The sequence below is a fragment of the Onychomys torridus genome, chromosome 3, assembly GCF_903995425.1.
Source record: "Onychomys torridus chromosome 3, mOncTor1.1, whole genome shotgun sequence".
Taxonomy (NCBI): domain Eukaryota; kingdom Metazoa; phylum Chordata; class Mammalia; order Rodentia; family Cricetidae; genus Onychomys; species Onychomys torridus.
The window spans coordinates 160,499,112-160,514,595 of record NC_050445.1 but is presented as its reverse complement, the minus strand read 5'-3'; the positions used below and the strand labels follow the sequence as shown (position 1 = coordinate 160,514,595).

Here is a 15,484-nt window from a genome sequence, read left to right as displayed (position 1 = left end):
GTTTTATGTATTCCCTTACAATTTCATACATATAGACAATATATCTTGATTTTTTTATTTTTTTAGGATTTATTTAGTTTATGTGTATGAGTGTTTTGCCTGCATATATGCCTGTGTACCTCCAGGCCCATGGAGGCCAGAACAGGGCATTGGATCCCTGGAACTGGAGTTACAGACAGTTGTGAACTGCCACATGGGTGCTGGAATTGAACTCGGGTCCTCTGGAAGAGCAGCCAGTGCTTTTTTTTTTTTTTTTTTTTTTTTACTTATTTATTTATTGTGTATACAATGTTCTGTCTGCATGTATGCCTGCAAGCCAGAAGAGGGCACCAGATCTCATTACGGATGGTTGTGAGCCACCATATGTTTGCTGGGAATTGAACTCAGGACCTCTGGAAGAACAGCCAGTGCTCTTAACTGCTGAACCATCTCTCCAGCCCGCAGCCAGTGCTCTTAACCTCTGAGTTCTCTCTCTAGTTTCATGTATCTTCATTAAAAATTACTTTTATTACTTCTGTGTGGACAGGTATTTTGCCTACATGTGTATCTGTGCATTATGTGCATACCTAGTACCCAGGGAAGGCAAAGGAAGGCATCAGATCCCCTAGAACTGGAGTTAGAGACTGTTGTGAGCCTCTCTGTGGGTACTGGGAATCAAACCCAGGTCCTCTGCAGGAGCAGCCACTGAGCCATCTCTCTAGTCCCCAGTCCAATGTATCTTGATCTCATCCACTCCCAGCTCATATCTCTCTCTACAACACTCCCATCAGGTTCCCTTTCCATATTTATATTTCTCTCTCCTTCCTCTCCCCTTCCTTCTCTGTTCTCTCTCTCTCTCTTCTCCTCCCTTTATCCTTCCCTCTGACCCCCTCTCCCATCTCTGTAACCCTGTGAGTTCAGTCAATACTTTATGCTGGAATGTTGACTGATCTTGTTTAGGTAAAATACGGCAGTGGGTTTTTGAGTGTAATGGCCATGCCATGTCTAGAAGACAGCATCTGGAGAATTCTTCACCATGCTCTGGCTTTTGTAGATAGATAAATGTCAAGTAGACAGTTAAAACTAACCAGAACACATAGTAAGAACTTTTACTGTCTGCCATTTCACTAGCTGTGATCTTTATATCCTTATAATTAATGTTTTATTAACATTGTAACATAAGCAAATTCACTAAAGCTCAGATTGTTCAGTTGTGTTTTTTTGTTTTGTTTTGTTTTGGTTTGGTTTTTCGAGACAAGGTTTCTGTGTAGCTTTGCGCCTTTCCTGGATCTCGCTTGGTAGCCCAGGCTGGCCTCGAACTCACGAAGATCCGCCCGCCTCTCTCTCCCAAGTACTGGGATTAAAGGCGTGTGCCACCACCGCCCGGCCGATTGTTCAGTTTTATAACAGATTATATGAAGATCACATCAAATAAACCTTCATAAACAACAGCATTTGGCTAATATACTGGCATAATCAGTGAGCAGTATCCCAGTTATCTTAAAGCCAGTGCTCACAGGGCTGTTATACAAGCATGTAGTACCCATATGAGTTATCACTCTTAGCATTTATACAGGAAATCAGACAGACTCTCTCCTCAGACTAAACAGACCTTCCATTGTTTTTTATTAAGTCTGCCAGGCTAGTTGTCCCCTTGAGTGTATCTGTATCATATGCATTTGTTCCACAGTGACATATGGCTCCTTTATCAATTCAAAGTTGTTCTATTCTGAAACATTTAAAAATAAAAAGGCCAGTTTTGGTGACACATGCTTGTGATTCCAACACCTGAGAGGCAAAGACATGAAGGTCTCTGTAAGTTTATGGCCTGCCTAGTACACATAGTCGGCATATAGACTAGCCAGGGCTACATGGCAAAAACTCTTGTCTCAGAAAGAGTTAGAAACAAAGATACTGCCCCAAATTAGGCACCATGATAAAGGTTCTTTAGGACACTGATGTTCCCCCAGATGAGGAACTTCACATTATATCCACCTTAGCTTCATGGTTTTGCTCTTCTCCTATGTGAACTACCTTTTTGTTGACTACACTCTTAGAAATGCCATGTTGTTTCCACAAAATTTTACCTCTTGAAGGGGGATTTGAACCTGGTGGTCAAACTCAGACAAACTGAAATCTGAGCTTGTTCCAGCATCAAGCTCTAACATAACACTCTCCTTTAATTTCATTTTAGTGTTTAAATAACCAGGGGAGTTTATATTTTGTTATTTTATTATTGGTTTACATTTTGTTAAGTATCTGTAAACTGCCTCCCAGGAATTGGATCCATTTCTGCATTCCGTTGGAAATTTTACCTTTGGTGATTGATCCCAGCATATCTGATTCCATACCATGGGGACCATGTGACTACCCAGAACCAAAGGATCTCTACATTTTATTTTCTTTTTTATTGGGTTCAGGGTTGAAATGAGGTCTCACTTTATAGCTCCAGATGACATCTGTTTGTCATGATACTCCTGCTTCAGCATCTCCACACCTGACATGAGAGTCACACCCTTTCATCTCTCCCCACATGTTTTCGCAACTCTGGGCTATTCTAACAAGTCTCATGTTTTCTGACACTACCAAAGGCCTTTTTTTCCTAGACTCCAATTCTGATGCTTACTAGGTGCTGAACAGTTAATTCTGACACTACCCAGAGTTAACAGCAAACTACAGATGTAAGGGTTCAAGCCTACCAGACTCTCACTTTTAATTCTAGTTGTAAATGGAGTCCCTCAGCTACCCACATTCCTTTCTGGCTGACTATAAATTCAGTTTTCCTGGTAGTCTCTCACCCTTTGTTTTTGGTTTTGTTTTATATTGTTTTGGAGTTTTTTGTTGTTTGTTTGTTTGTTTATTTTTGAGATGGAGTTTCTCCATATAACCCACACAAGTCTTGAACTCATGATCCTCCTGCCTCAGCTTCCTGAATACTAGGGTTACAGATTTGTGCCACCAAGCCTGGCTGCTTGGGTTTGATAATCTGGTAGAACAATTCACAGAAGTAATAAAAAGCACTTATATACTTGTAATCAGCCTATTATGAAGAATACAACTCAGGAATGGCCAAGTGGAAGAGGCACAGAGAAAGAAAGTTCAAGGGAGGAGCTCACACATCCTCTTTGATGAGGCTTCTTGAGCACCTAGAATGTTCACTAGCCTGTCTCAGGTGTTCTTTTTAATTGTGTAAAATAAAATTTTAGGTTTGTTTGGTGTGTGTGTGTGTGTGTGTGTGTGTGTGTGTGTGTGTGTGTGTGTTGTGTGTGTTTGTCTGGAAGTTTCTCTTTGGTTTGGTTTTATTTTATTTTAAATATAAACATTTGTTGGGCATGATGGTAGACTCTGCCACTCAAAAAGTTAAGGCAGAGGGATCACTTGAGTACAGAACCAGTCTGGGAAACAGCAAGACTACATCTCTTTAGAAGAAAAAGGGATACAAGAGATGGCTCAGCAGTTAAATTTGCTTTTCATTAAGTCTGACTTAAGTTGAATTCCTGGACCACATGGTAGCCAGAAAGAAATGACTCTCTCAAGTCGTTTTCTAGCCTCCACATGTGGCACACGCCTATCTTGTACCTTCTACTAAATGAAAGTGTAATTTTATTTTATTGGTTTTTTGAGTCAGGGTTTCTCTGTGTAGCTTTGGAGCCTTTCGTGGAACTTACTTTGTAGCCCAGGCTGGCCTTGAGATCCCCTGTCTTCGCCTCCCAAGTACTGGAATTAAAGGTGTGCGCCACCACGCCAGGCTGAAAGCATAATTTTAAAAAGTATGTGTGTGTGCAAAGAAAGAGACAGGTATACAAAGGAAGATAATAAATTAGGGAACAGAGGCATATGGATAATTATAATAGAATTATCATAGTTTTAGCAAGATGAATAATTAATGTTGTAAAAGAAATAGGAAATCCCAGTACTTAGAGAGCAGAGGCAGAAGCAAAAAAGAGAAAAAGCTTAAAAAAAAAAAAAGAGAGAGAGAGAGAGAGAGAGAGAGAGCAGAGGTAGGTAGATTCTGTGAGTTTGAGGCCAGCCTGGTCTACAAAGTGAATTCCCAGACAGCCAGGGCTAACAAGAGAAACCCTATCTCAAAAACAAACAAATAAACAACAAATAAGTGAGTAAATAAAAAAAAATATGCTTGTGGTAGTTTGAATAAGATGGGCTCCCATAGGTTCATATATTTAAATGCATAGGGAGTGGCACTATTTGAAAGGATTAGGAGGTGTGGCCTTGTTGGAGGAAGCATGTCACTAGGGGGCTTCTGAAGTCTTCATATAAAACACTGACTAAGACAATGCTGAATGGGAAGATGGCTCAGCAGTAAAGTGCTTGCCAGGTGAGCCTGAGTCCCTGAGTTGAAATCCCTGTCACTTATGTAAAAGCCAGTTGCAGTGGTATGTACCTGCAACTTGAGCTCTGAGGAAAGGAGTAGTGAAAACAGGTCTCTGGAGGCCAGTGGCCAGGCAGTGTGGCCAAATTGGTGAGTTCCAATGAGAGACCCTCTCTCATAAAGTGGAAAACAATTAAGGAAGACATATTGCAATATTGCATCAACCTCTGGCATACACATATATAAACATATATATACATACATACATACATGTGCACATGCAAAAAAATGCTTGAAGAAAAATTTTATATATATATATAAATATATATATAAATTTTTTTGCTATGCTAGTGATTGATCACAGAGGCCTTGTGCATGCTAGTCATGCCACTACTGCATTTTATTTCTTGATTCAGTTAAAAGGAATAATCTACTTCTGCCAAGTATCTCATTTCCAAAAAGTGTATGACATATCAACCAATCTTGAAGAGAATTCAAAACTAAAAAGATTGACATAGAATATTTACAAGTGGGAAAATGGTAGTAAAGAAAAAAGTGAACAGTGTCTCTTAAAGTCCAGGAGAAAAGAGAAAAATGTGTAGCTTATTTTTACTTCTTATGGTATTTTTTCTGTAAATAAAGCAAGAAAATAACCCACAGTACAAACTGTCATTACTTGAAGAAAGTGTATTTTCCAGGAGACTGTATGTTTCTTCAGTCACAAGTAAACTAGCCAAGTTGATAGGAATTTAGTTTGTTCAAACCCCTTTGCCTTTCACTTTAGTTCAACCAGGAGTCAGAAACCATGAAATAATTTAGGCAGAGGACTGTATATGAATTATTATTAAGCTGTATTAGAAAATAAACTATAAAGGGATAAACTCTGAAGTATACTCAATGAAGCACAAACATTTAAATGTGGGAACCCCATACCCCAAAGCTGTAGTGGATACCTCTTGAAGAAGTTGTATTCATAAGGTATGGAAAAGACCAGTAGATTACTTTTCAGTATGTTGCCTGGACCAGAGCTGATCCTTGGTCACTGCTCTAACAAGACAAAGTCCAAGGCCCATGTTGTCTATGACTGGTAAACAGACCCACAGGATTTGTTGGATATCACTTCCATATGAGGTCTGAATATACAGTGTATTTGAGGACCATAGGAAGAAGTATCCACTGACTGCTCATTCTCAGCATATAGCATGGCAGTGTGCCACCAGATATCTTCATGTACCCATACTGCTGGTCCTCCAGGCAGCAATATCAAGACTTGCATACTGGGACCAGGAAACAAACAAACAAACAAAAAATCCTTTTCCTCTGCAGTGTGTCTCCATTGCCCCCTACTGGCAAAGCTTAGTATTGTATTCATTGTCAAAAATGGTTAAGAGGTCAACCAATTACTACTGGATGAATTTGTAACTAAGAGACTATTTAATGAATAATTAGCACATAATTGGCTTAAAACTCCAAGCTAGCCTTTCACATTATCTAGCATATGATGGAGAAAGAAATATAAAATCAGACACTGATGTCTTAGAACTGATAGCCCTTGCTGTTTCTATGGATTAATCTGCTGCTCGCATCTAAGCCATGCTTTTCTGTAGGACAAGCAACCACAAAAGATTAGCAAACAGTGTTATTGTGTGAACCATAACACACACACACACACACACACACACACACACACACGAGAGAGAGAGAGAGAGAGAGAGAGAGAGAGAGAGAGAGATATGGAAAGATGGAATAGGGGCTCTCTGATGCATACCAGGCAAATGTTCTACCACCAGCCTACATCTCTAATCCCAATTACAGCTTTATACTCACTATAGATCAAATTTATTAAGATACTGTAGTTTGGTTTTCTTGTCGGGCTTTCTTTGGACTGCCAGCCCCCAAATAATGACACACACTTATTATTAATTATGAAATCTTGGCCTTTAGTTTAGGCTTGTGTACAGCTAGCTCTTATAACTTAAATTAACCTGCTTTTATTAATCTATATTCTGCCATATGGCTTTTTACCTCTTCTCCATTCTGTATGTCTGACTCTATCCATATCTCGCTGGCATCTCCTGCTGTGCAAGATTCTAACCCTGAGCTCCTCTCTGTGCCTGGAAGTCCCGCCTAACCTGTCCTCCCTAGCTGTTAGCCATCCAGCTCTTTATTAAACCAATCAGGTGCATTAGACAGGCAAGGTAAAACAGCAACACATCTTTACACAGTTTGCTCAAATACCCGGAAACAAGATACCTACCTGGTCACAGAGTTCCTTCATTTCTGACAGCTTCCGATCCAAAGCAAGTCTCCATTTTCTGAAAGCCCCAAATTATCCTACAAAATCCCAAATACTATAATGGTCTTTCTTCACTAAGATGTTCCATAGTTTCTGAAGAGTATACATATTCCTTCTCTGCAGTTACTAATAAACACAGCTTTGTTTGTTTGTCTGTTTTTTGAAACAGGGTGTCTCTGTGTAGTCCTAGCTGTCCTGGAACTCACTCTGTAGAGCAGGCTGGCCTGGAACTCACAGAGATTCACCTGCCTCTGCCTCCTGAGTGCTGAGATTAAAGGCATGTACCACCACCATCTAGCTCTGATTTCTTTTTATACCTACAAAGTAAGTTCTAAAATAACCAGATTATCAAAGATGTAGCCATGATCATCTATACAAGAAAAGAAAAATTAGCCTCTGAATTGTAGATACATGGGTATGTGCATATGTGAAAGTGATTCATAGCAACAATATTGTACTTTTTCAGAAGGCTAGATAGCAAGAACAGTTTATTTAGTTTTTTACTCTTCCACATTTTAAGAGAATTCGGGGCTGTGTGTGCATAATGGTACATGCCTTTGATCACAGCACTGGAAATGCAGAACAGAGACAAGCTGATCTCTGAATTCTGGTCTGTATAGGAATACCCTGGAGAGAGAGGCAGGTGGGGAGAAGAGGGAGAGGATACAGATTACTCACCTACCACTGATTGCAAGAGTGGTGATGGTGTTTCCATACTTTCTGCAAGTTATTCATGAATTTTTTTTTCTTTTTTTTTTTTTTGGAGCTGAGGATCGAATCCAGGGCCTTATGCTTGCTAGGCAAGTGCTCTACCACTGAGCTAAATCTCCAACCCCTCCGGAAAATAATTTAACTTTCTAATTATGATGAGCTAGAACTGACCTACTTTCTCCATGATCATGAAAAAATATTTTTCAATTTTTTGAAGATTTATTTATGTGTATGACTATTTTGCTTGCATGCATATATGTACACCATGTGCCTGGTAGCCTCAGGTCAGAAGACAGGGTCAGAACCTCTAGAACTGGAGTTAGTGCTGTTTGTGAGCCATCATAGGGGTGCTGGGCTTCGAACTCAGGTCCTCTGCAAGAACAATGAGTACTTTAGAAAACTGAACCATCTCTCCAGTCCAAAAGTATTTGTCTTAATACAGTTTTCTTCTGATATTTTAGGTATACTACAGCACTTGTTTTCACTCGGATCTTCCCTTTTATTTCTCTGGTTCTATACAGATTATCAGCGTCTGATGACTGTGGCAGAAGGCATTACCACGCTCTTGTTCCCATTTCAGTGGCAGCATGTTTATGTGCCCATCCTCCCTGCCTCTCTACTGCATTTTCTTGATGCCCCTGTCCCTTATCTGATGGGTCTTCAATCAAAAGAAGGAACTGATCGGTCTAAATTAGAACTTCCACAAGAGGTAAAGCTTGTCATTAATGATGAAGTACATGCTATTTGTTGACTTAGGTCATGGCTTTTATTATGTAACATTGTCTTTGTGCAGTATTTGTGTCTGAATCTCCCAGGTATTGTTGATTAGGGCCTGAGCCCTAGGCTGCAAACTGTTTCTTCTGGTACTTGATATAACACAACTGTTAATTAGTTCACTTCAAAGATGGACAATAACAAATTTTCACAACTATACATTCCTGAAGGTGGTGCAATAATAGTTGGATATTACCAATTTGTTACTCTAAAAGCATTTAACTTTTTTCCATCCTCATGCTGTAAATTTTGTTTTTAAGCAGTGTATTAGTCAGGGTACTCTAGAGTAACAGAATTTATAGAATGAATATGTAGGCTTTAATGCCAGTGAAGGAATAAACTTGCTTATGGGATGAGAGCAATCAGGCAAAGAAGGAAGCTTCCTTCTTCCATGTCCTTGTGTAGGCTTTCAGAAGAAGGTGTGGCCCAGAGTAGAGGTGGGTCTTCCCACCTCAAAAGATCTGGATTATAAGTGGATCTTCCCACTTCAAATTAAGCAAAAATACCTCACAGGTGTGCCCCTCCATTTTGGAAATTTTAGTTATGTCCAGATGTTGTCAGGTTGACAACCAAGAGTAGCTGTCATGACAGGTTGTGGTGGCGCACGCCTTTAATCCCAGCACTTGGGAGGCAGACGCAGGCAGATCTCTGTGAGTTCAAGGCCAGCCTGGTCTACAGAGCGAGTTCCAGGAAGGGCACCAAAGCTACACAGAGAAACCCTGTCTCAAAAAAAAAAAAAAAAAAAAAGAATAGCCGTCATAAGCATTATATAGTCCAGACTTAACATTCCTTTAAAATCATTTTTATTGATTGAGTTAAATTTCATTTTTTATCTCCATTGAATAAAAAGTAATGTCTCTCAGCAAACAGGATAATGGAAAATGCAGCTGCTTCACTGCTTGCTATCTTTAGCTGTAGGCTAGTTATTAGCCTGTTTTTAAAGTTACCTTGGCATGGTCTGTGAGACGACAATTTTAACCCTATTTCCTCAGCACTTTAGTGTTACTATGCTTTCTCTGCATTGTGTTTTCAAATACTTAAGAATAAAACCATCAAAGATTCTTCAAAGCATTTTAAATTTAATTTTTAGCTCTTGTTAATGCTATTCAAAATTGGAATGGAAAGCTTTGAAATGAAATATTGATGAGAATGGTATAGCCTATTTAAAATATAAAATGGTTAATTACATTATTAGCTATTTAATTGCCACGTCTTAATAAAATACCTCTCACTGAGCTTAACTTGTTCTTATTTCTCATAGGGATTCTCATTTTTAAAAGTAAATATAAAATAACACACTAAGCCACAGCCATCATACTGAGTAGCAAGTGCTATAATCTGTCATCCATGTTGCCTTGCCAGAATTAACTTTGTCATTCAAGGGGATGTCTTAGGGTTCTATTGCTGTGAAGAGACACTGTGACCACTGCAACTCTTATAAAGAAAACAATTCATTGGGGTGGCTTAGAGTTCAGAGGTTCAGTCCATTATCACCGTGGTGGGACACCCCAGAATGCAAGCAGACATGGTGCTAAAGCAGGAGCTGAGAGTTCTGTGATCCACAGGCCCAGCTTGAACATATATGACCTCTCAGCCTGCCACCACAGTAGACACACTTCCTCCAACAAAGCCACACTTCCTAATAGTGCCACTCCCTATGGCCAAGCATTCAAACACGTGAGTCTGTGTGGGCCATACCTATTCAAACCACCACAGGGGAAATAGCTTGATTGAGGCCATATGAAATGTGCATATTGTCGTGTCTGTGGTGTGGGGAGTGGAGGCATGTTGTCTGCTCTCTCCTCCCTAATTTATCTTCCTTCTCTGTTCCCTGAATTTTCTTATTTTCTCCTTAATTAATGTATTTTGTTGGTTCAAAGAATTAAATTCTCTCTCTCTCTCTCTCTCTCTCCCCCTCCCTCCCTCCCCCTCCCCCTCTCCCTCTCCCTCTCCCTCTCTCCCCTCCCTTTCTCTCCCTCCCTTCCTCCCTCCCTCCCTTAGAGACAAGGTTTCTCTGTGTAGCCCTGGCTGCCCTGGAAATCACTCTATAGACCAGGCTGACCTCGAACTCAGAGATTCACCTGCCTCTGCCTCCTGAGTGCTGGGATTAAAGGCATGTACTACCACTGCCTGGCAAGAATTAAAGACTTTACATTTTCAAAGGAAAAAAAATGGATTTTTTGTTTTTTAAAGACTTAATGTTGTTTTAGTTTCTCATTGATTATATATTGTAAATTGTTTATCAAATGATATAAGAAAATGTATTTAAATATATAAGTACTTTCTGGTTTCTATGAATATTTTAATTAAAATATTTTAATGTCACTTAGTATACATATAATTGGAAGATCTTTCTCTGTCTGCTTGTATCATTTGACTCTAAAGATATGCCAATTAACATTTCTAAAAGCCCTAAAAATGATGTCTGTGATTTTTCTAGTTGTTTTTTTTTCCAATCATGAGCTAAAATCTGTTTAATAAATATACAAACTCATCTATTCATATAATGGGATAATATGAAATATCATGAATCAACTGTAAAAGTAAGCAGTATTTCTGTATAGAAACCATATATTAAGAGCATCATGGGCCAGGTGTGGTGGTGCATGCCTTTAATCCCAGCACTTGGGAGGCAGAGGAGGTGAATCGAGGCCAGCCTAGTCTACAGAGTTAGTTCCAGGGCAGCTAGGGCTACACAGAGGAACCCTGTCTGGGGGTGGAGGGAATGGAGAACAGCATCAGTATTTTAGAAGAAAAAGCTAATAGCATGTCTCTTCACTCTGGAAGCATTTTGCAGTGAAATGAAATAACCAGCTTCACATAATTTTAAGGAGGATGTAGACATTAAAAAGAACAGTCTATTTTAAGCTAGGTGTAGTGTTGCATACTTTTAATCCCAGCACTTGGGAGACAGAGGCAGGTGGATTTCTGTGAGTTCAAAGCCAGCCTGGTCTACATAGATAGTTCCAGGACAGCCAGGGCTACACAGAGAAACCCTTTATGTTGTTTTTTCCAAAAATCTCAATTTTACCAGTAAAGACTCAGGAGCCAGATCCTGGGGTGAAAGCTTACTAGCCCAGAGAGGCAGAGGAAGCACCCAGCTGACCTTCTTCCGCTACTGATATCCCGGAAAAAGCTTTCTCCTATGCTGTTTCAAACAAAACTCCTCCAACTCAAGGTCTCTCCCTTCTACTTCCTGTGCATCTCTCTATCCATCTTCCTGACTCCCTCTTACTCTCTATGTTTTTTCCTGTCAACTGGTTGCTTGCTCTGCTTCTTGACCTATGGTTGACTTTATTTAATCCTGTTGAAAATATTCAAGCAGAAAGCTCTTGGATTAAAGGTGTGTGCTGTGGCTGAACCACACCACAACTAGAAACAGTTTGTTTGTTTGTTTTGTTGTTTTTTTCCAAGACAGTTTCTCTGTGTAGCTTTGTGTAAAAACAGTTTTGTTTTGTTTTGTTTTTTTCAGCAAATAACACAATCTCGGGATTAACCGTCTGATCAAATATCTTGTAACAGACCTTGTCTCAAAAGAGACAAAATAAGACAGGTGGTAGTAGTGCACACCTTTATTCCCGGTAGTTGGGAGGCAGAAGCAGACAGATCTCTGAGTTTAAGGCCAGACTGGTCTACAGAGCAAGCTCCAGGACAGCCAGGGTTGCACAGAGAAAACCTGTCTCAAAAAACCAAAGTAGATAAATAATAAATAAAAATAAAGCAGTCTTTTTAAAAGAGACTTACATGTGCACACTAGCGATACTTCCTACCCTTTCCCCTGAAAACTGAAATAAAATAATGACTAAATCTAGCAAGAAAGTTTCTAAAAATAGTTATAAAAATGTCACTTACAAAATTATTATTTTAGGAAAGTATGATTTTAGTTGTTGGGTGGCTAATGTAACTACCTAGACTTATAATTAACCACCTACTCCCATTCCTCGTGATTCCAAAATGATAGATGTTACATCATCTCTTAGAGAGTACGTGGGGAAGATGAGATGGGAGAGTGCAGCTCTTATGCAGATACTCAGAAAATACCTTGTCTGATTTCTGTCATAGTTTTTATCAACCCAAGAATATCTTCTGGTGCTGGAGATACAGCCTGAGCTAGAACATGTACAAGTCCCTGGGTTCTATTCCCAGCATGGTGGGTGTGAAAGAGTAAGATTTTTGTTGAGGGAGGAGGAAGAAGGAGAAAAACAAAGAGGAAAGAGAGGGGAAGGAAAGAGAAGAGAAGGAAGAATATTATCTGAAGCTGGCACAGCTGTCATCCTAGGATTTGGGGAAGTAGAAGCCTCAGCCTTAGCCACGTAACAAGCTAGGCCAGCCTGGTCTATATGATACATTGTCTCAAGAAATGAAAGAAAGCGGGCTGGAGAAATGGCTCATTGATTAATAGCCCTGGCTGGTCTTCCAGAGGACCCAGATTCAAATCCCAGTGCCCACATGGTAGCTCACAACTGTCTGTAACTTTAGTTCTAGGGGATCCAACACCCTCACACAGACATACATGGGGACAAAACACCACTCCACATAAAACAATAAGTAAGTCTTTAAAAATAAATCTTAAAAAAATGAAAAGAAAAGAAAGGAAATAAATACTAGTGGGAATGAAGAGAAAGAACCATCACATACTGTTGTCAGGAATGTAAATCAATATAGCTAATATGAAAGTCACCATGGACATTCCTAAAAAAATTAGAAATAGAACTACCATATGACCTAACTATAACATTCCTGGCTATATAGCTAATATGAAAGTCACCATGGACATTCCTAAAAAAATTAGAAATAGAACTACCATATGACCTAACTATAACATTCCTGGCTATACACCTAAAGGAATCTAAGTCTGAACACCTCAGCGATCCCTGAATATCCATGTTTATTGATGCACTATTCATAATAGCCAAGATAGGAAATCAGTATAACTGTGTATCAACAGATATAGTAATAAGAAAAATATGGCTTGCATACACAATGGAATTTTATTCAGCCACAAAAAGGAAGTTACATCATTTGTTAGAAAATGGATGAACTAGAGATCATGTAAGCCTGCTCAGATGGACAAATATTGTGTGTGTTTTCTTATGTGGCATCTAGATTTTTCAGTGCATACGCGCATGTACACGTGCACACACATGTATATACACACACATACACACACACAATGAAGGCAGAAGAGTAGCTATGTAAGGAGAGGAAGGGGTTAATGGGAAGGTTTAGGGTAACTGAGAGGAAAACAAACTCTCATACAGAATCTGGGTTTAATAATATGAGTACATATATATTTAAGGCGTGAAATTAAACTGGGCATGGTGGCACACATCTATAAGAGCACTTGGGAGGTGGAGGCAGGAGGATCAGAAGTTCAAAGTCATTTCAATTGCCTAGGTAGTTCGAGGCCAGGCTGGGCTACCGGTAGTGGCACATGGCTTTAATCCCAGCACTCGGGAGGCAGAGGCAGGCAGATCTCTGAGTTTGAGGCCAGCCTGGTCTACATAGTCAGACACCCAGGGCTACATAGAGGAACTCTGTGTCAAAAAACCAAAGTAAATAAATAAAATTAAAAATACATTATTACCAGGGAATTGTGAATCCCTTTTGCAAATCCTTAGTCTCAATGATGAAGTAAGACAACTCAGAAAGAAACTTAAAGCCACTTAGAGTTTGAGAGAAAAACTATGGTAGACACACTGGAAACCTTATCAGTTGCTGGGAAGATCCATATAGATAAGAAAGTGATGTGGATTTTTTGTTTTTTGTTTTTTTCGAGACAGGATTTCTCTGTGTAGCTTTGGGGCCTATCATGGAACTGTAGCTAGAGTTTTTCTCTCCAGGTCCCACCAAGCCCCCACAGTCTTGTAGCCCACTTATAAAATAAACATACAGTTGCTTATATTATTTAAACTGCTCAGCCATTAGCTCAGGACTACCATTGTCTAGCTCTTACTCTTATACTCAGCCTATTTCTGTTAATCTATATGTCACCACATGTTCCTCGGCTTTACCTGCTGCTGTCTTTACATGATGCTGCCTGGATGGCAGGCTGGTGTCTCCTCTTCTCTGCCTTCCTGTTCTCTCAATTCTCCTCTCTGCTAGTCCCGCCTATACTTCCTACCTGGCTACTGGCCAATTGGTGTTTTATTTATCAATCAATCATCCACAACATGGAACTTGTTCTGTAGACTAGGCTGGCCTCAGACTCACAGAGATCCCCCTGCCTCTGCCTCCCAAGTGCTGGGACTAAAGGCATTCACCACCACCACTCAGCAAGTGATGTGTTTTGAGTTACAAAACAGGCAGACTCAGCAATGGAATTCTTCTAGCACCTGCATGGGTGTCAGGGGCTTCAGAAAGATAGTAAGAATGTTCAAAGATACAGTAACTTAGAATTTTGGCTAGTATCTGAAAAGGTAAATAAAAAATAGAAGAAAGAAAACAAATTATACTTTCATAGAAAGAACAAAGGCTTAGCATTGAGAATATATAAACAACTGCATTGTGGGAGGGCTTCTGCTGTATGTGAGTACTATCCCATTAAAGGGATAGTTATTTCTCCCATCTTCTTAAATATATTTTAAGTGTAACAGACAGCTTTCCTGGGAGGCAGTTTCATATCTAGGTGATTGTATTAGTCAGGGTTCTCTAGAGGAGCAGAACTTATAGAATGGGGGGGGGGCATTTTTTTTATATTATGTATTATGTACAATAATTAGATATTTTTTATTATTATTATTATTATTATTATTATTATTATTATTATTATTTAATGGGAGGGGTAGTAGAATGCCTTACAGGCTGTGGTCCAGATAGTCTAACAATGGCTGTCTATCAGCAGAAGGTCGAAGAATCCAGTAGTTGCTCAGTCTACAAGGCTGGATGTCTCAGCTGGTCTTCAGTATATGCTGGAATCCCAAAGAAGTAGGCTCTAATGCCAGTGAAGGAATGGACTTGCCTGCAAGAGCAAGATCAAGTAGGCAAAGAGAGCAAACTTCCTTCTCCCGTGTCCTTTGTGCAGGCTGCCAGCCACCTGATTAAAGGTGGACTTCCCACCTCAAAGATCCAGATAAGGGGGACTGGAGAGATGGCTCAGAAGTGAAAAATACTGGCAGCTCATTCAAAGGTTCTGAGTTCAATTCCCGGCAACCACATGATGGCTCACAACCATATGTAATGAGATCTGGTGCCCTCTTCTGGCCTACAGGAATATATGCAGACAGAATAATATATATATAATCTTTAAAAAAAAAAGATCTAGATTAGCAGTGAGTCTTCCCACTTGAAAAGATTCAATTAAGCAAAAAAATCCCTCACAGGTGTGCCCAACCATTTGAGGGTTTTATTTAATTCTAGATGGAGTCAGGTTGACAACCAAGAATAGTCATCAC

General features: G+C 39.6%; 1 protein-coding gene across 4 annotated transcripts in view; it reads left to right on the top strand.

The window, feature by feature from the left end:
- The window catches only part of Dennd5b (DENN domain containing 5B), a 141,354-nt gene that overhangs the window by 62,367 nt on the left and 63,503 nt on the right, over positions 1-15,484 (top strand). For all 4 annotated transcript variants that reach the window (XM_036180538.1, XM_036180537.1, XM_036180539.1 and 1 more), the window contains one exon: positions 7,838-8,025. In XM_036180538.1, coding sequence (XP_036036431.1) covers positions 7,838-8,025 — 188 coding nt within the window. The remainder of the gene's footprint in view (positions 1-7,837; positions 8,026-15,484) is intronic.